Below are 20,103 nucleotides of genomic sequence, written 5' to 3'. Positions count from 1 at the left end.
TGTCGTTTCCAAATATTGTCTCCCATTGTGTAGGCTGTCTTTCTACTTTCTTGATGAAGTTCTTTGATGCACAAAAGTGTTTAATTTTGAGGAGCTCCCATTTATTTATTTCCTTCTTCAGTGCTCTTGCTTTAGGTTTAAGGTCCATAAAACCGCCTCCAATTGTAAGTTTCATAAGATATCTCCCTACATTTTTCTCTAAATGTTTTATGGTCTTAGACCTAATGTTTAGATCTTTGATCCATTTTGAGTTAACTTTTGTATAGGGTGTGAGATACGGGTCTTCTTTCATTCTTTTGCATATGGATATCCAGTTCTCAAGGCACCATTTATTGAAGAGACTGTTCTGTCCCAGGTGAGTTGGCTTGACTGCCTTATCAAAGACCAAATGTCCATAGATGAGAGGGTCTATATCTGAGCACTCTATTCGATTCCATTGGTCGATATATCTATCTTTATGTCAATACCATGCTGTTTTGACCACTGTGGCGTCATAATATGCCTTAAAGTCAGGCAGTGCGAGACCTCCAGCTTCGTTTTTTTCCTCAAGATGTTTTTAGCAATTCGGGGCACCCTGCCCTTCCAGATAAATTTGCTTATTGGTTTTTCTATTTCTGAAAAATAAGTTGTTGGGATTTTGATTGGTATTGCATTGAATCTGTAAATCAATTTAGGTAGGATTGACATCTTAACTATATTTAGTCTTCCAATCCATGAACACGGTATGCCCTTTCATCTATTTAGGTCTTCTGTGATTTCTTTTAGCAGTTTTTTGTAGCTTTCTTTATATAGGTTTTTTGTCTCTTTAGTTAAATTTATTCCTAGGTATTTTATTCTTTTAGTTGCAATTGTAAATGGGATTCATTTCTTGATTTCCCCCTCAGCTTGTTCATTACTAGTGTATAGAAATGCTACAGATTTTTGAATGTTGATCTTGTAACCTGCTACTTTGCTCTACTCATTTATTAGCTCTGGTAGTTTTGTTGTGGATTTTTCTGGGTTTTCAACGTATAGTATCATATCGTCTGCAAACAGTGATAGTTTTAATTCTTCCTTTCCAATTTTGATGCCTTGTATTTCTTTTTCTTGTCTAATTGCTCTGGCTAGAACCTCCAACACATTGTTGAATAATAGTGGTGATAGTGGACATCCTTGTCTTGTTCCTGATCTTAGGGGGAAAGTTTTCAATTTTTCCCCATTGAGGATGATATTAGCTGTGGGTTTTTCATATATTTCCTCTATCATTTTAAGGAAGTTCCCTTGTATTCCTATCCTTTGAAGTGTTTTCAACAGGAAAGGATGTTGAATCTTGTCAAATGCCTTCTCTGCATCAATTGAGATGATCATGTGATTTTTCTGCTTTGATTTGTTGATATGGTGTATTACATTAATTGATTTTCTTATGTTGAACCATCCTTGCAAACCTGGGATGAATCCTACTTGGTCATGATGTATAATTCTTTTAATGTGTCGTTGGATACGATTTTCTAGAATTTTATTGAGGATTTTTGCATCTATATTCATTAGAGAGATTGGTCTGTAGTTTTCTTTATTTGTAATATCTTTGCCTGGTTTTGGTATGAGGGTGATGTTGGCTTCATAGAATGAATTAGGTAGTTTTCCCTCCACTTTGATTTTTTTGAAGAGTTTGAGGAGAGTTGGTACTAATTCTTTCTGGAATGTTTGATAGAATTCACATGTGAAGCCGTCTGGTCCTGGACTTTTCTTTTTAGGGAGCTTTTGAATGACTAATTCAATCTCTTTACTTGTGATTGGTTTGTTGAGGTCATCTATTTCTTCTTGAGTCAAAGTTGGCTGTTCACGTCTTTCCAGGAACCCGTCCATTTCATCTAAATTGTTGTATTTATTAGCGTAAAGTTGTTCACAGTATCCTGTTATTACCTCCTTTATTTCTGTGAGGTCAGTAGTTATGTCTCCTCTTCCATTTCTGATCTTATTTATTTGCATCCTCTCTCTTCTTCTTTTTGTCAATCTTGCTAAGGGCCCATCAATCTTATTGATTTTCTCATAGAACCAACCTCTAGTCTTATTGATTTTCTCTATTGTTTTCATGTTTTCAATTTCATTTATTTCTGCTCTAATCTTTGTTATTTCTTTCCTTTTGGTTGCTTTGGGATTAGTTTGCTGTTCTTTCTCCAGTTCTTCCAAGTGGACAGTTAATTCCTGCATTTTTGCCTTTTCTTCTTTTCTGATATAGGCATTTAGGGCAATAAATTTCCCTCTTAGCACTGCCTTTGCCGCGTCCCATAAGTTTTGATGTGTTGTGTTTTCATTTTCATTCACCTCGAGGTATTTACTAATTTCTCTTGCAATTTCTTCTTTGACCCACTCATTGTTTAAGAGTGTGTTGTTGAGCCTCCATGTATTTGTGAATTTTCTGGCACTCCGCCTATTATTGATTTCCAACTTTATTCCTCTATGATCCGAGAAAGTGTTGTGTATGATTTCAATCTTTTTAAATTTGTTAAGACTTGCTTTGTGACCCAGCATATGGCCTATCTTTGAGAATGATCCATGAGCACTTGAGAAAAAGGTGTATCCTGCTGTTGTGGGATGTAATGTCCTATAAATGTCTGTTAAGTCTAGCTCATTTATAGTAATATTCAGATTCTCTATTTCTTTATTGATCTTCTGTCTAGATGTTCTGTCCATTGATGAGAGTGGTGAATTGAAGTCTCCAACTATTATGGTATATGAGTCTATTTCCCTTTTCAGTGTTTGCAGTGTATTCCTCACGTATTTTGGGGCATTCTGGTTCGGTGCGTAAATATTTATGATTGTTATGTCTTCCTGTTTAATTGTTCCTTTTATTAGTAGATAGTGTCCTTCTTTGTCTCTTTTAACTGTTTTACATTTGAAGTCTAATTTGTTGGATATTAGTATAGCCACTCCTGCTCTTTTCTGGTTGTTATTTGCATGAAATATCTTTTCCCAACCTTTCACTTTCAACCTATGTTTATCTTTGGGTCTAAGATGTGTTTCCTGTAGACAGCATATAGAAGGATCCTGTTTTTTAATCCATTCTGCCAGTCTGTGTCTTTTGATTGGGGAATTCAGTCCATTAACATTTAGTGTTATTACTGTTTGGATAATATTTTTCTCTACCATTTTGCCTTTTGTATTATATATATCATATCTGACTTTCCTTCTTTCTACACTCTTCTCCATACCTCTCTCTTCTGTCTTTTCGTATCTGACTCTAGTGCTCCCTTTAGTATTTCTTGCAGAGCTGGTCTCTTGGTCACAAATTCTCTCAGTGACTTTTTGTCTGAGAATGTTTTAATTTCTCTCTCATTTTTGAAGGACAATTTTGCTGGATATAGGAGTCTTGGTTGGCAGTTTTTCTCTTGTAGTAATTTAAATATATCATCCCACTGTCTTCTAGCTTCCATGGTTTCTGCTGAGAAATCTACACATAGTCTTATTGGGTTTCCCTTGTATGTGATGGATTGTTTTTCTCTTGCTGCTTTCAAGATCCTCTCTTTCTCTTTGACCTCTGACATTCTAACTAGTAAGTGTCTTGGAGAACGCCTATTTGGGTCTATTCTCTTTGGGGTGCGCTGCACTGCTTGGATCTATAATTTTAGGTCTTTCATAAGAGTTGGGAAATTTTCAGTGATAATTTCTTCCATTAGGTTTTCTCCTCCTTTTCCCTTCTCTTCTCCTTCTGGGACACCCACAACACGTATATTTGTGCGCTTCATATTGTCCTTCAGTTCCCTGATCCCCTGTTCAAATTTTTCCATTCTTTTCCTGATAGTTTCTGTTTCTTTTTGGAATTCAGATGTTCCATCCTCCAAATCACTAATTCTATCTTCTGTCTCTTTAAATCTATCATTGTAGGTATTCATTGTTTTTTCCATCTTTTCTACTTTATCCTTCACTTCCATAAGTTCTGTGATTTGTTTTTTCAGTTTTTCTATTTCTTCTTTTTGTGCAGTCCATGTCTTCTTCATGTCCTCCCTCAATTTATCGATTTCGCTTTTGAAGAGGTTTTCCATTTCTGTTCGTATATTCAGCATTAGTTGTCTCAGCTCCTGTATCTCATTTGAACTATTGGTTTGTTCCTTTGACTGGGCCATATTTTCAATTTTCTGAGCGTGATCCATTATCTTCTGCTGGTGTCTGGGCATTTGGTCAGATTTCCCTGGGTGTTGGACCCAACAGGTTGAAAGATTTTTCTGTGAAATCTCTGGGTTCTGTTTTTCTTATCCTGCCCAGTAGGTGGCTCTCGTGGCACACGTTTGTCTGCGGGTCCCACCAGTAAAAGGTGCTGTGGGTCCTTTAACTTTGGAAAACTCTTGCCGTGGGGAAGGTTCGCCAGCTGAAGCGGCTTGGAAGAGTGCCAGCCGGCCCGGGGATCCGAACGCGGGGAGGGTCGCTGGCCGTCTCAGCCCAGGAGAGCGCCCGTCCAAATCTCATAGTCGGCCCAGGGTGCCAAGCGTGGCGGGAGGGCAGCAGCCCTGTGGCCCGGGAGAGTGCACCGCTCCCAGCCGGACCGGGAAGTCACATGTTTGGAAGGGACTCCGGTCACCGTTCTCCGCGGCCTGGGGATCCCCGATCCAATTCTCCCAGTTGGTCCAGGGGGCCGCACGTGGGGGGGGGCGCTAGCCGTCGCGGCTTGAGGGGACCGCCTGCCACATTCTCCCAGCTGGCCCGGGAAGGAGGAAGGGAGGGACTCCCGCCGCTTGTCGCCCTGGCCCGGGGAAGGCCACGCCCCTCGGCGATCTCACCGGAGTGGGTTCTCCCAGCCAGTCGGCCGTTCCAGGATGGGGTACGCTGTCTTTTTTATCTCTGTCATGGCTCCGGGAGCTGTTCTGTATTGTTTCTACTCCCCTAGTAGCTGTTCTGGAGGAGGAACTAAGATCCGTGCGTCTTACTAAGCCGCCATCTTCTCCGGAAGTCTCTGCCCTTCAGCTCTTATCCAACTTCGCCCTCTGCAACTCGAGCCAGATTGGAGGCCAACTCCTCAGACGCAGGCCACCCCTGCTTCCACCACACAACGCTGGCTGGGATATCTGCCTTCCACTCCTCGGCCTGCCTTCCCTTCGCCGCCAACCTTCTAGCAGAAAGGGCCTCCACGTCAGGCTTCCTGTCCGCCCTCCCCCTTGGCTCTCGATTTCCTAGATTTTATACCCAAAGCACGAGCACTGAAGAAAGAACTATATAAATGGGAACTCCTCAAAATTAAAAACTTTTGTGCATCATAGAACTTTGTCAAGAAAGTAAAAAGACAGCCTACACAATGGGAGACAATATTTGGAAACAATATATCAGATAAGGGTCTATTATCCAGAATATATAAAGAGATTGTTCAACTCAACAACAAAAAGAAAAACAACCCAATTACAAAATGGGCAAAAGACATGAACAGACACTTCTCAGAAGAGGGAATACAAATGGTCAAAAGGCACATGAAAAGATGCTCAACTTTCCTGGCTATTAGGGAAATGCAAATCATCTCACACCTGCAAGAATGGCCATTATCAATAAAAAAAAGAAACGACAAGTGCTGGAAAGGATGTGGAGAAAGAGGCAAACTTATCCACTGTTAGTGGGAATGTAAAAAAGTATAACTGCTTTGGAAGGCAGTTTGGTGGTTCCTCAGTAAGCTCAGTATAGAATTACCATATCATCTGGCAATAACATTGCTAGGTATCTATTCAGAAAACATCAGGGTAAGAACACAAATGAACATTTGCACACCAATGTTATAGCAGCATTATTTACTATTGCCAAGAGATGGAAACAGCCCAAATGTCCATCAGCAGAAGAATGGCTCAACAAGCTGTAGTATATAAATCCAATGGAATATTACACAGATGTAAGACAGAATAAAGTCATGAAGCATATAACAACATGGATGGACCTTGAGGCTATTATGCTGAGTGAGATTAGTCAGAAACAAAAGAACAAATATTGTATAGTCTCATTGATATGAACTAACATTAATGAATGAACTAGGAAAATTTCAGTTAAGAACAGAGACCATCAAGAGATAGAAATAGGTAGATTTGGGGTAAATAGAGCTGAAGGGGTACAGATTATGCAACAGGACTGATAGTAAAATTCAGAAATGGATAGCACAATACTACCTAATTGTAGCACAATAATGTAAGTATACTGAATGAAGCTGAATGTGAGAATGGCAGAGGGAGGAGGGCTGGAGTACAAATAAAACCAGAAGGAAAGACAGACAATAAATAATGAGATGGTATAATCTAGGAATGCCTAGAGTGTACAATGATAGGGTCTACATGTACAAATCAAAAAATGTTTTTGCATGAGGAAGAACAAAGGAATATCAATATTGCAGGGTATTGAAAATAGATGGTAATTCATATTTTAAAGCCTTAACTTAAATGTGAGACAAAAGAAAAAATGTGTATTTAGTACAAAATTTATATTTTGAGTAGTGTGTTTCCTAATATAACTTATATGGACAGTTTAATTGAACACCATAAGTAGGTGTTCCTTGAATAGGGCATAAGATTTTGTAGGTTTGTCCAGAGTGATGCCCCGATAAATACCAGAGCGATTTGAACAGTGAATAAAACGGTATTTGCAAAGTCCCCTTGGGGGAATGGCGAGAAAGGGGGAAAATTCAACTTCTCAATCTGGAGTATTCCTGATATTCTTGCAAGCAGTGGGGCAACCAAATCAGTAGGCTGAGCCCTCAATCTTGCGGTATGTTCCTATGAACTTATCCCTGCAAAGGATACTTAAAATTAGGCCTAAGGGTTGCCCCCAGAGAACCTTTTTTGTTGCTCAGATGTGGCCCCCCTCTCTCTCTCTCAGCCAACATGGCAAGCAAACTCACTGCCCTCTCCCTCTCTACATGGGACATGACTCCCAGGGGTGTAAACCTCCCTGGCAACATGTGACAGAAATACTAGAATAAGCTGGGACTCAGCATCAAGGGATTGAGAAAATCTTCTCGACAGAAAGGGGGAAGAGAGAAATAAGACAAAATAAAGTGTCAGTGGCTGAGAGATATCAAACAGAGTTGAGAGGTTATCCTCGAGGTTATTCTTACGCATTTTATAGATATCTCCTTTTTAGTTTAAGGTGTATTAGAGAGACTAGAGGGAAGTGCCTGAAACTGCAGAGCTGTTTTCCAGTAGCCATGTTTATTGAAGATGAATGTATAATGATATAGTTTTCACAATGTGACTATGTGATTGTGAAACCCTTGCGTCTGATGCTCCTTTTATCTACAATATTGACAGATGAGTAAAAAATATGGATTAAAAATAAATAATACGGGGAACAAATGTTAAAATATATTGAGTAGATTGAAATAATAGTGAATAATGAAAGGGAGTGGTAAGGGGTATACAATAAAAATAGGGGAAACAAAGGTGAAAATCTATTGAGTAGATGGAAACACTAGTGGTCAATGAGAGGGAGGGGTAAGGGCTATGGTATGTGTGAGTTTTTTTTCTTTTTTCTTTTTATTTCCTTTTCTGGAGTGATGCAAATGTTCTAAAAAATGATCATAGGGATGAATATACTACCATGTGATGATATTGTGAGCCACTGATTGTACATCATACATGGAATGTTTGTATGTTAAGAATGTTCATGTTTGTATGCTGTTTCAGTTTGAAAATACAAAATAAGTTAAATTTTAAAATGCAGTGTTACAAATATTGTTTAAAGTATGCTATCATTTGGGCCATGGTGGTTCAGTGGCAGAGTTCTCGCCTGCCATGCCAGAGACCTGGGTTCGATTCCCAGTGCCTGCCCATGTAAAAAAAAAAATTAATTAATTAATTTAAAAAAGTATACTATCATTTCAGTAAAAAGGTGTGAGGGGGAAGCATACCTTATGCTTTTGCTTGTTTATGCATTTGCTTGTTTAAGCCTAAAAGTATATATGTATACCAAACAAAGCAAAACAGAACAAAATAAGGGAAAAAGCTGTTCTATCTGCCAAAGAAGTATTTCTTAGTGAACTAAAATCAGGAGATTTTACCACCTCTTTGAAGTTAATAATAAGGAATCATTACCAGCCCTCGAAAGGACACAGAATTACACGGAATTTAGAGGGAAGATAATATGGAATTACTATGTAAACAAAGCTTTTCCCTGGTAATCATATCTTTTAATAAACTACTAACAAAATAAGAAGAATGTCATGCAGATGCAAAATTATACTATTCAGTTTACACAGGATGTGAATTCTGTGGCAGGATTCAGAATTTCAAATAAAACAATAGATAAATACAACTAGTTGTGTAATGTTTGGGAACCTCCTGGAGAGCAGCCAACCTCCCTGGAATATGTCCAAGCATGATGTTCCAGGAGGGCTATAGATGGGTGGGAGGTCCCACCACCTGTGGCACTGGAGCATTTTCAGCCTGTGTCTGAATGCTGATGTACCAACATTTCTTCCATACTCCAGTCTGATGTAGGTTGGATGCTGGTCTGAAGTGTAGAAACAGACCTGTGTCAATCCAGAAACTTCTAATCCATTCTACATTCATTCTGGGCCATCTTGAGGATCCTACCTTCATGGGAAAGGCAGAGGCCAGATCAAATTAGGATTCATTTACTCATTTCTTCATTCATCCATTTATTTATTCATTTAATCAACATTTATTGAGAGGCTTTTATTTTCCTGGTGCTAGAAGTTTTAAGACATATAGTATGATTCCAATATACAAATTTCAAAAAATCAGGCAAAACTATACTATTTTGTTTAGGGATGAATAGGTAGGTGGTAAAATTATTTATGAAAGCAAGAAGATGACTGCCATCAAGTCAAGGTGATAGTTAAATCCAGGGAGAGTAAGGGAGACTTCATCAGTAAGGGACACACTCCGGGGGGGGGCGGGGAGGAGGTAGAGAGCAGTACAGTCTCGGGTCAGCCAGTCCATGCTTTTGCACAATTCTTAGGCCTCCTGACCCCATTTTTATACAGAGAAAAATGATTAGTAGTTATGGACTGAAAACATGCCAGGAATAGCAGAACGGTGGAATTTTATCACTTGATGGGACTTCAATGGTTGAGCACTCATTATTCTCCCTTCAAGTTTAAAATAACCACAGTAGCCTTATTTTTATCAGGAAATCTACACATAAAATGGCTGAGGTAGGTAGCACTGACTACCTTGAAAAATAAACCCATTTCCCATTCTTATGTATAAACGGATAGCCAAGAACCAGAAGACATGGGAAGGAACCCTGTGCATGAAAGACAAGCATAGCTGATCCTTCAGGTAATTCAGAGCACGTCAGAAAAACTTTTTTATAGATAAAAGTTTAATTACTATTCTCAGATAGATATGAAAATTTGTTCCATAAAAGAAGAGAATGTTAGGAAAAAGGAATACAGAACAAAAGAGGTCTTGAAAATTAAAAATATGATTGCAGAAATAAAAGATTTGTCAGATGTATGTTAGAAGGAATTGAACTCAGTCTCTTACAAAGCAACAGGCAAGTGGTAAAGTTTAGCACTTCATCCAGCTTCACCTAACTGCAATAAAAGAAAACCAAAAATATTCCAGAGGAAGTGTTTGAATAACATCTTTGTATTTTTGCAAGAAAGTTACAAAATTCAAGTTTGACCTGAAACGAATTCTAGCAAAAGGTTTTCTTGAACTTGTACAAGACAGGCAAGAAAAGTCTCAACTGAAAGGGAAAACATGTAAGTCCAGAGCACCTTGGGTTAGCTGCTATTACCGCATAAAAAGAAAAATTGCCAGCTTGAGTAACCAAGTGGCAGCAATATACAAGATGTCCTGTTTACGTTCAGGAATGTGGCTCTGTGGACCTGGGATGAGTCCACCCAAGTGCGGGCTGCAGTTGTGCTGAGGGCTGAGGAGAGCTGTACATGTACAGTGCTCTCCTGCATTCCTGGAATTTCCTGTATCCTGTATATATCCCTGTAATAAGTATTTCTCTGGGTACCCTTAATTAATAGCTTTGGAGCATTTAATGCCATTTACTAATAGTGTTTGATTATTAAAATCTTGTTCTCTGACAACAGATGATCAGATTCAAGTGGCCCACAGAGGCTGGTCAGATGACTAAGAAAGAAACATTTCTGAACATGGCTTCATGACATTTCAGGTCCCAAGGCAAAAAAAAGCCCTAAAAACATCTAGAGAAAAATAACAGGCTACCTATAAAGAATGAGAATTAGATTACCTTCAGACTTCTGGAATTTTTACAATAAAATTGGTATAATGTCTTCAAAGTTCTGAGGAGAAATTATTTTGAACCTAAAATTCTGTTATCAAACTACCAAGTAAGTGTGAAGGCAGAATAAGAGATTTTCAGGCATTCAGTCCTTACACCCTCTTTGAGGATGTTACTTGTCAAAGTGAGGGTGAAAAAGTATGGTGGAACAAAAACAGAAAATTGAAAAACAAACAAAAACAAAAACCATTATTCCTGTATAAAAACTATGCAGAACACCTGAAATGAATTAGAATAAAAAGCTGGCAAATTTCAAGACGAATGTCGACAAGAGGAATAGAATTCTAAAAAAAAAGTGGGGTGGAGTAGTGATAGTGGGTTAGGGGTGCCAATATCCTTACACATCAAGAGAGGCTGTAAAATTGATGGAACAAAAACTATAGGCCTAAGTATTGTGATGGCTTAAAAGGATTATGTACTTTATAAAAGCCATGTCTTAATCTTGATCCATCTTGTGGAGGTGGCCATTTCTTTTAATTCCTATTCAGCATTGTAGGTTGGAAACTTGGTTGGATTATCTCTGTGGGGATGTGACACACTCAATTGCGGGTATTAACCTTTGATTTGAGGGAGATGTGATTCCACCCATTCCAGGTGGTCTTGATTAGTTTACTGGAATCCTTTAAAAGTGGAAACATTTTGGAAAGAGTTTTAGAATAACGAGAGCCCATACAGCCAGAGACCTTTGGAGATGAAGAAGGAAAATGCCCTGGGGTTGCTTCATGAAACAAGAAGCCAGGAGAGAAAGCTAGCAGATGCCGCCATGTTCCCCATGTGCTTTCCAATTAAGAGAGAAATCCTGAACGTCATCGCCTTCCTGAACCAACCTATCTTTCCCTGGATGCCTTAGATGGACATTTCTATAGCCTACCTTTAATTTGGACATTTTCATGGCCTTAGAACTATAAATTTGCAACTTAATAAATTCTCCTTTTTAAAAGCCATCCCATTCTGATATATCACATTCTGACAGCTTGAAAACTAGAACTATATTATTTAAAACCACAAATAAAACTCATAAAATAACTATGATAAAAATAATTGGGTGGACAGGGGTTGGAGTTGGGTGAAGGAAATCACCTATAAAGGGGCATGAGGAAGTTTTATGGGGTGATGAAGATATCCTACCCCTTGCTTTTGGTGATGGTTACATGACAGACCAAGTTTGTCAAAACTCACAGAACTATACTAAAAAGGGATGAATTTTATTGCACATAAATTATAACTTAATAAACCCAATTTTAGAAAATTTTAACAAAAATTGGGAAGAAGAAGAGGGGTGAGAGGTAATCTAAGTAAACTAAAACCTTTGTAATTATTAATAAGTATTTTGGTTAATATTGGGGAAGCAAAAGGTGATAAGCAAAGTTGATACAACAAGAAACAGCAACATAAGCATTCAGTTATCAAGGGAAATTGCCATCACAGGAAACAGCTAACAGTTGTTCTTCCTCTGAAGCAGTAGTGGGGAAATAGGCTACTATTTAGCTTTTAAATTTTTATTGTCTACATGTTTTATCTATGTACTTATTCATTTATTTTTGTCACTGGTATTTTTTAAAATTTCAAAACATTTTTAAAATTACAGAAAAGTTTCTAAGTAGTACAAATAATTTCCATATACTCTTTGCTCAGAGACCCATTCGAGTTTTAACAATTGTTTCCAATAATGCCTTTATAACAGAGGATCCAGTCCCCAGTCACATGTTACACCCAGTTGTCATGTCTCTCAGCTCCTTCAATCTGGAACAGTTCTTCATTCCTTTACTGACTTCAATTATCTTGATATTTCTGAAGACTCCAGAATGGCTATTTTGTTTTATTCCTCAATTTGGGATAGTCTAATGTTTTCTCATGATTGGTCCCAAGTTAGTATTTTGACCCTAATATCATAGAAGGGAATGCTGTGTTCTCAATGCATCCTAGCAATTGATCCAAGAGGGTGATTTGTTCTATTAGTGGTGGTACTAACTAAAATCACATCTGTCCATTTTCTTCATTATAAAGTTAGTTTTACTACTCCTTTGTAGTTAATAAGTATTTTGAGGGAAGACATTTCGAGAGTAGATAAAATCCTGAACCATACCCCATTTTCACCCATTAGTTTTAAGATCCATTGATGTTTTTTAACTGAACTTATTGTAAGTATGATGGTTGCCAAATAGCATATTTTATTAGATGGATTCAAAGATTCCTATTTATTCAATGGTCCAGGCTCATCTTATTCTTTCACTGCCTCTCTCCTGGAATCATCCAGTACTCCAAGGTTCCATTTAGTGGATAGTGGTATTTAGATATCAAGCTTTAGGAGCTAGGTGTGCTCATTGCTTTCGGAGTCTCACTGCTTCCAGGAACTTCTAATAGACATAGCTAGGAAATATACAAATGTAGGTACATGTACATATACTTATTTATTTCTATATCTATCTATACATATTAAAAACCATGAATTCATACTGATAGTTATAATTCTGTTCCTACCTAATGGCTCATTTTAGCCTTCCCCTTTCTCTATTTATATCTCCCTTTTCTAAAAGTGAAAAAACTGATCCCCTATCCTCAGCATATTTACTTATTTGCTCAGTCCATCTGTATGTAACCAGTCTCCTGAGGCCATCAGGTGACTCCACTTTCCTTGTACACCTTCCCTGTGGAGCCCACTGTGAGGCTGCCTTTCCATCCCCATTAGCATGCATTGTTTGATAAAAATTTAAAAAGAAAAAAACTTACACAGTCAATATTATATAAGGAACAAAAAATAATGTGATGAGAATTTGTCTCAAATAATATTTTTATTGCTTTAGGAATCAGGAGGAAATCAAGATCCACAGTTTATGCATTTCTCCTCACCACATTGTACCACTTTAAAGTTCGCTCTATTATATTAATGTCTTGTATTGCCTATGACCAAACACACACACACACACACACACATGCATGTGCTCACACATGCACACACACTCAGGTACCCCACTTTATGCTCTGGGTACTTGGTACCTTGAGTTTACCACGTGGAGGAAGCCTTACCTGATATGTTGCAGTAAACAGTCTGTTGATAAAGCTTGGCTTCTACAGGGTTAAAGTACACAGTGATTTCAGCTGAGGAGTTGGGCCAGACGTCACCTTCCTGGAAAAAAGAAAAAAGGTCATTAAAAAAAAAAATATGACGAAGAGAAGGCATTGCTTTTAAATGCTGTTATAATTCCTGGAATTTTGAAGTAAATACTTGGACAACAAATAAGAGAGCGCTATTTTACTCAGCAGATAGTAAACTTATACTGTTTGTTAACATAAGAGGTGATGTAAGTTGAAAATGAGCATCAAAGATAATTGTAATGAGTTCATATATTTGTAATGAGTAACTAAAGGAAACTTGGAGTTCAAGGTATTTAAAAAAAATGGTGTATTCAGTGAACATTCATTGTATGCCCAGTTAGTGCCCAGCACTAGAGCTTCAGAGATGAATAAAGATGTGGTCTATGACTTCAGGGTGCTCACATCTTGTGGGAGGGTAGTATGTGCTATAATGTGTGCTATAATATATATGTGATTAAGTGCTGTGCCCATAAAAATAAAGTTCAGAGGGGCCACAAAGAAGACGCACCTAATTTCCTTGGTGGAGGGACCACATTCCAAACTTCCAAGGTTGACAGCAAAACATAACTCTTTTATTCTATAAAAACATAGCTCTTTTGATGTCAATGGCTTGAGAAAGAACAATGGCCAAATCAACCTGCTTCTGATCGATCCACTATGATATTTCTCATTTTAATTCAAAGCACCCATAATATAAGTCATAATAAGGAATATAATACACCATAAGATGTCATATTAAGGAAACTTAGTTTTGAAACTGTAATGGAATGCACCACCTATCGAAATCCCCTATTCAGTATTCTTTGACAACAATTTTTGTACTAACCATGGAACATAGGACATTGTCATTAACCACTCAGAGTTGTAAAAGGAGTTGTCAAATATCACCTCTGCCTCAGAGGGTTTCCATGGGTTTTGAACAAGGTCATGCTGGTCAAATGCTTTGCCTACTGCATGGTACATAAGAGCACAATAAATAACTTAATCATGATGGATATTATTTTTACCACTTGGAAAGACTAAGGCAAAACTATTTTTAAAATTAGGGTGGGGGGAAGTGTGTGATTTTTCTATGGTGTTTTTATAAATAGGGCCAAATGAACATGAGTGATAAACATCCAAAAATCTATAATATGTAAATGGTCCTCCCAGCTAAGTAGAAAACTAAGGAAAGATAACTTGATAAATAGGCTCCAGTTTCAGAAAGTTCCCAATGCATATTCTATTTCTAGTCTGGCTAGAAATGAACAAACTCCTAGAATAAAGAATTGAGAAAAATACAAACAAGAGGGAGAAAACAGAAAACCAGAGCCAATTTGGCTTTATTAGGGACTTAGGTTGATTAGCATATTTCTTAGGCAGCAACTTTCCTAACAAAATGATGGCGGGCACAGAGCCTCCAAGAAGTAGTGGGGGTTTATGGCTGTCAGTGTCATATGGGTTCTGGAATCTGTCCCATTCCCAGATCAGTCTCCTAGAAGGGAGGCTCCATGTGGGCAGGCTGCTGTATCCCTAACCCCTGGCACAGAGGTGACTCATAGTAGGTGCTCAGTAAATATCTGTTGAACAACCATCTCCACTCAGCTTGTACATGGTGTAGTTTTCAGCAGATGCCTATTCATCTTTGCAACTGATTTCTGTTATTTTTATCATCAATTGGAACCATAAAAGTCACACAATTTTAGAACCAAAAGAGGCTTTTAAGACCATGTAGGGAATGGGGAAGTCCTAAGCAACTTTCACTTATTTAGGTATTTCACTGGGTTGCTTTTCCAAACCATGAAACAAGTATCTGTTCCTTTCTGATAAATGGCAAATACCTACTCCCTTTTGATCGGTGGCACTTTTAGTGATATGGATTGTTTGGTCCACTCATGGATAGAATGGGCAGATAGGCCACGCAATCCAGGGGGCTAATCTATTCTTGTCTTCAACCAACCAATGGTATATCTGTGGATATCCATCTCAAAACTATTGAAAACCTCGGTTTCCTTCTAACCCATGAAACAAACGTGTACCAATAGTGGAGGTAGATTCTGCTCTGTTTAGGTATGTAAAATGGAGGCAGCGAAGCTGCTGCAATCCAAAATGACTAAAGGGCCAGGGACCATCTTGGATCCTGAAAGAAAGGCTCACCAGAATGATAGGAAGTGGTCCCCAAAAGGATACAATAGCAATCAGGTATGCTCAGTACATGTGGGAAAATTCAATGATTTTGTAGTTTGGGGTGGAGCAGATCACTTTCAAAAGCATTATCCCAAGAAAAGAATTCAGGATCCATTTGCAGACAAGAAGGCAACACAGCACTGAAGTTTGGATATGATGGAAGAGAGGATCATATTCTATGGAGGTACCCTGAAGGCTAGGAAACCCTTCTGCTGGTGAGCAAAGACCAGTGCAAGGATATTTGAGTCCACAGAGTCCAGACTAAGCAAAGAGGACTGTGGGCTAAGTGCTTTCTTGTCCTGGGCTGCAGCTGTCTTATTGGACCTGCAAGGTCTGCTAATAACTTGCAGCTTTTACTGAAACCCAGGAGATAATCTCTTATTCTAAAACCCTCTCCTGGGCTTGTAGCAGGTTAAATGCATTAAGACGGCCATATGTATCTTTGAAAACAGAAGTGTCCTCATTCAATTTCCTTTCACAGAGGGAAGCTTTCAACGTCAGGTCAGTTGAAGGAGTATTCTGATTCCAACAGGTGGAAGACACTTTTATTTTTCAGTCGGGATTAAAATAAAAGTTAAAGAACTTTCTATTTCTAAAGAGCAAAAACTCAATATAGCATTTTCTGTAAATCTTAGTACAAACACCAGAAAGAAGCAGTCAGCCTAAAATGACCCCACTTTTACTTATATCTCTTTGAAACACTCCATACCACTTCTCCAACACTTCTGAAATTAACTTCCATGTCATTTATGACTCTGAAAAGAACTTTTCTTTCTTTAATGTTGTCTTCCTAAGTTATGAACCAAAACATTCAGAATTTTCTCTATTGGCTGACAACAGCATCACTTCTTCCAAGTTCTATGATTCCTGCCTCAATATACAAAACCCCCTTCAGTTCTGCTTTCCTTCTATATATGAGTTCTCTCCCATCAAGGTTAATTTTCCTGCTCCAAATGACAGCCTGAGTATATAGGGTATAATCTGCAAGTGACTATTACCTTATTTGTTGGAAAAAAAATTGTCAAAATGGCCTTTGGTTCTATTGTAATTATCTTCCTCTTGGTCCTAATATTTTGTTTTTCCCTCAGATCCATAATGAGTAAAATAACTGCATCCCATTTATTAATCAAGTGACCTGCTAGAGAGAATCAACTCTGGAATTTTCAGGCCTAAAACTAACTCCCTAAGCTATATTTACTCAAATATTATATATCTCTGGAAATGAAAACACGTTTTCTTCAGGAACAAGAAAAAACGCCCAAGTGACTTGATGGCAATAGTTTTGAGACTTTCAGAAAGCTGCCTACAAAACCCTTCCACCAGGTCACCACAGGAGATGCATATAATGATGAGTAAGGAGTCCTTTACAGATGAACTCCTTAAAAAATTATATCGGCAATGATTAAAAGGGCTCTATTAAAAAGTTTCTGTTGACAGTCCTAACATAAAAAAGAAAATGGGAAAAAAAAATCACCTTCCTTACCCCTCCCCGTTTCCCATCTTTCTCCATTCCTTTTTTCTTTCTTCTCTCTCTCTCCCTCCTACCCTCTGCCCTTCCTTCCAATAAAGGAATATTTCTAGCATATTATGCCAAATCAAAACTCAAAGTGCAAGACCAGAGAGTTACATATGTGTTTAATTCACTTGCTTAATCTCAAAGTAATTTACTATATGACTCAATTCTTACATTTAATATATAAAATAGTTATATTTTAATTCCCAACTTACATTCAGAAGAGTGATCCAAACGTTTATCCACTCAAATATTATACTTTCCAACAATATTTTCTATCCTGACAAGAGAGTGATTTGTGTCTAACTCCAAATCATAATATTGGCAACCGCTTACTGATAGCTCATGCTCCCAACACTGTGTTAAGTGCCTATAAACATCATCTAGTTAAATCTTTACAACTTTGTGAAGTAGTATTATCCTAATTTTAAAGATGAGAAAACCAAGGTATATTAATGGTAAGTGGAACTGGAATTCTATAGTATTTTTCTCTTAACTTCCCTAATCCATTGTAATTAACACAAAAGTTCTGGCCTTACTTTTTAACAACATCATTAAAAAGGCCAGAAGAAATGGAAAAACACTTCACCCCATAAGCAGGCTTAGATGTGATACCCTACATGCTCATCTCTTTGGGAACCTCTAGAAGATGACATAGCAGATTCTTTCAGATGACACAGTTAACACTAAATGTGGTAGCTCTTGGGAAATGCATGGTAGACCCTTATCAAGCCATCTAGGTTGGGCTGGGCCAGGGTCCAATCAGCTCAGAACAGGCTAATGATTTCAAGAGCAGCTATAATGTGTGAGGAATTCCATCCAAGTCCACCCAAATGGAAACATTCTTAACCACATGAATATTTTCAGCTATTTCATAGTTTTTCCTAAAATATTAGAGAAATATCAACATAAAGAATTTCTATTGGGAAATGAAAACAAACTCTTAAAGTAAAATGTTTATCAATGAGTAAGGAAAAAACAGAAGCACCGATTAGAAAATACAGTCTGTGCTCTGATTGCTCTTCTAGAAGCTTCCAGATCAATGAGAAAAGTTGTGGCTCTCTTTATCAACAATCAGAGCAAATGGCACTTTTCTCAAAGAGAAACATGTAAATAAATGGAAGCTAAAAAAGTTGAGAACAAACTATCCTAATTGAGAGAAAAGAAAAAAATTGGCACATGATGTGCAAAAAGATTTTTCTACTTCATTATATCCCCCAGTGCAGGAAACTGCAAATTGGGTAATGGTTTGATTTTCAAAATAATGGCCAGAAAAGTTTCCAAGAGATGCTATAAGATTTGGCCACTTCTTAGAGGAAGCCTCACAAAAGGAGTATTCTATCTTTATTCCACTTCCAACTCAAATAATGTGAAAATTCACTGAGGTTTTACACAGCAGAAGTAGTTGTATGTGATGTTCATGTCTTTCTTCGGAGAGAATAGATTTGTGCCTCTTCCAGCAAGGACAGGTGTCAACTCATTTAATGAGCCACAAAGCTCTAAGACATCCTAGAGTACAAGAGTGAATGTACCAGCACAATTAGAAAAAGTTTGGCCAAGCACACAGATGTGGAAGGATAAACTCTAATAAAGAGACACTAAAGAATAGGAAAATCATACTGACTGGAAGAATTCTGACTTGTCAAGGGCAGTTTGCTCTTAGTAGAACCCTGTCCTCTTTTCTCTTTCTGGTGTCCATTTCTAAGGAGTCAGCTCTCACATGTTTTCAATGTGACTCATGGCTACTTGTACAAGAATTGGAAGGGGTTTGCAGTAAAAAGCTCGATCTTTCTTTTTTGGTAGCCATCTGGGCTTCCACCCAACCTGGTTCTGCTGAGCTCACATGCTATGCCGATTTGGGAAAAACAAAGTAAACTAAATTTGAGATGAGCTCTCAAAGTCTGAATTGTTGGAACAGCATGTTTTCTGCAGGCTTAGAGGATGATGAAGCATGGTTTACTATTACTTATAGAGTAATAAAGAACCTATCAATTTCTCCCCCTTTCTAAGGCTTAGTTAAATTAACCTTAGGCTTCCCTGGGGATATTGGATAAAGTTTTCTTTGATGGAGGAGACACTTGCTAACAAGAACAGAAACATTTTCCCTGTTCATTGATCTCAGCCAATAACTAAGAGCCAAATTGGGCAAATCCCTTTACATTCTCAAATGTTTCTTTTGAGAAAATATCAAGAATTCAACATTCAGGAAATTGCTGCATCTTAAAAGTGCGACCTGAGCTTGCAGTACCAGAGTTCAGAAACAAGGCCAGCACATCTGTGCTGTGATTTCTCAGAGGACTCCTACACTCTCACAGAAATCAAAAGCTTAATTCTCTCTTTTTACCCTGTGATAGTCTTCTGCTTCTCAATTTTCAGAGCTGAGCTTTTTGTCTTTGACTCTCTTTCACTCCGTGCACACAAGAGATGCAAGCAGAGGAAATAACAGAATGAGTCTGTCAAAATTCTGTACAGCCAAATTCCATCTAATACAATAAAATATTATATTTCTGAAAGTGGCCAATTCCACTTACTTTTCTGGAAGGCATAGAACATGCATAATAAACTCAATTTTGCAATTATTCTCCAAAAGAGAAAACCCTTAGGGAAGCAGGTGGCTTGAGAAATGATGAGAATTCTAAAAACCCAGTACCATCCCTAGATTAAGGAATAAATGGAAAAATTTAGGATGCTGACATTAACACTCCAAGACATTATCAAAAGAATTAATGTATGAGGAACTTGATTTAAAGCGTAGTAATATGTCACCTGTTTTAATGATTAGGACGACAGTTCTGGTTACTTTTACAATGTCAATAAAATATCAGCTAAAACCAGAAGACATTCCTTCAAGCTCTGTCCTGTGGTCTGCCCAGAAGTCCCTCCTCCCCATGGTCGCCCTGGGTCCTTGCCCATCTCCATTCTCTACCAATGAATGGGTAGAGAGCTGCCAGCTCTCTCTGTTCAGATCACAAAGAGAAGTGAGGTAAGCAGCCCTGGTGATCTGCAGCCATGTCAGTACCCAGGACACCCAGCATAAGGTTTGAGCAAAAGATCAAATGGCAATTGGAAAAAATTATGCAGTGGGCATGATGAGAAGAAAG

The 20,103-nt window shown here is 38.0% G+C and overlaps 1 protein-coding gene across 10 annotated transcripts in view; it reads right to left on the bottom strand.

Moving 5' to 3' along the window:
* Positions 1–20,103, bottom strand: part of HYDIN (HYDIN axonemal central pair apparatus protein) — a 511,177-nt gene that overhangs the window by 301,460 nt on the left and 189,614 nt on the right. For all 10 annotated transcript variants that reach the window (XM_077132967.1, XM_077132969.1, XM_077132970.1 and 7 more), the window contains one exon: positions 13,255–13,354. In XM_077132967.1, coding sequence (XP_076989082.1) covers positions 13,255–13,354 — 100 coding nt within the window. The remainder of the gene's footprint in view (positions 1–13,254; positions 13,355–20,103) is intronic.

Source organism: Tamandua tetradactyla, chromosome 16 (genome assembly GCF_023851605.1).
Source record: "Tamandua tetradactyla isolate mTamTet1 chromosome 16, mTamTet1.pri, whole genome shotgun sequence".
NCBI classification, from domain to species: domain Eukaryota; kingdom Metazoa; phylum Chordata; class Mammalia; order Pilosa; family Myrmecophagidae; genus Tamandua; species Tamandua tetradactyla.
This window is presented reverse-complemented; position numbering and strand designations above follow the sequence as displayed.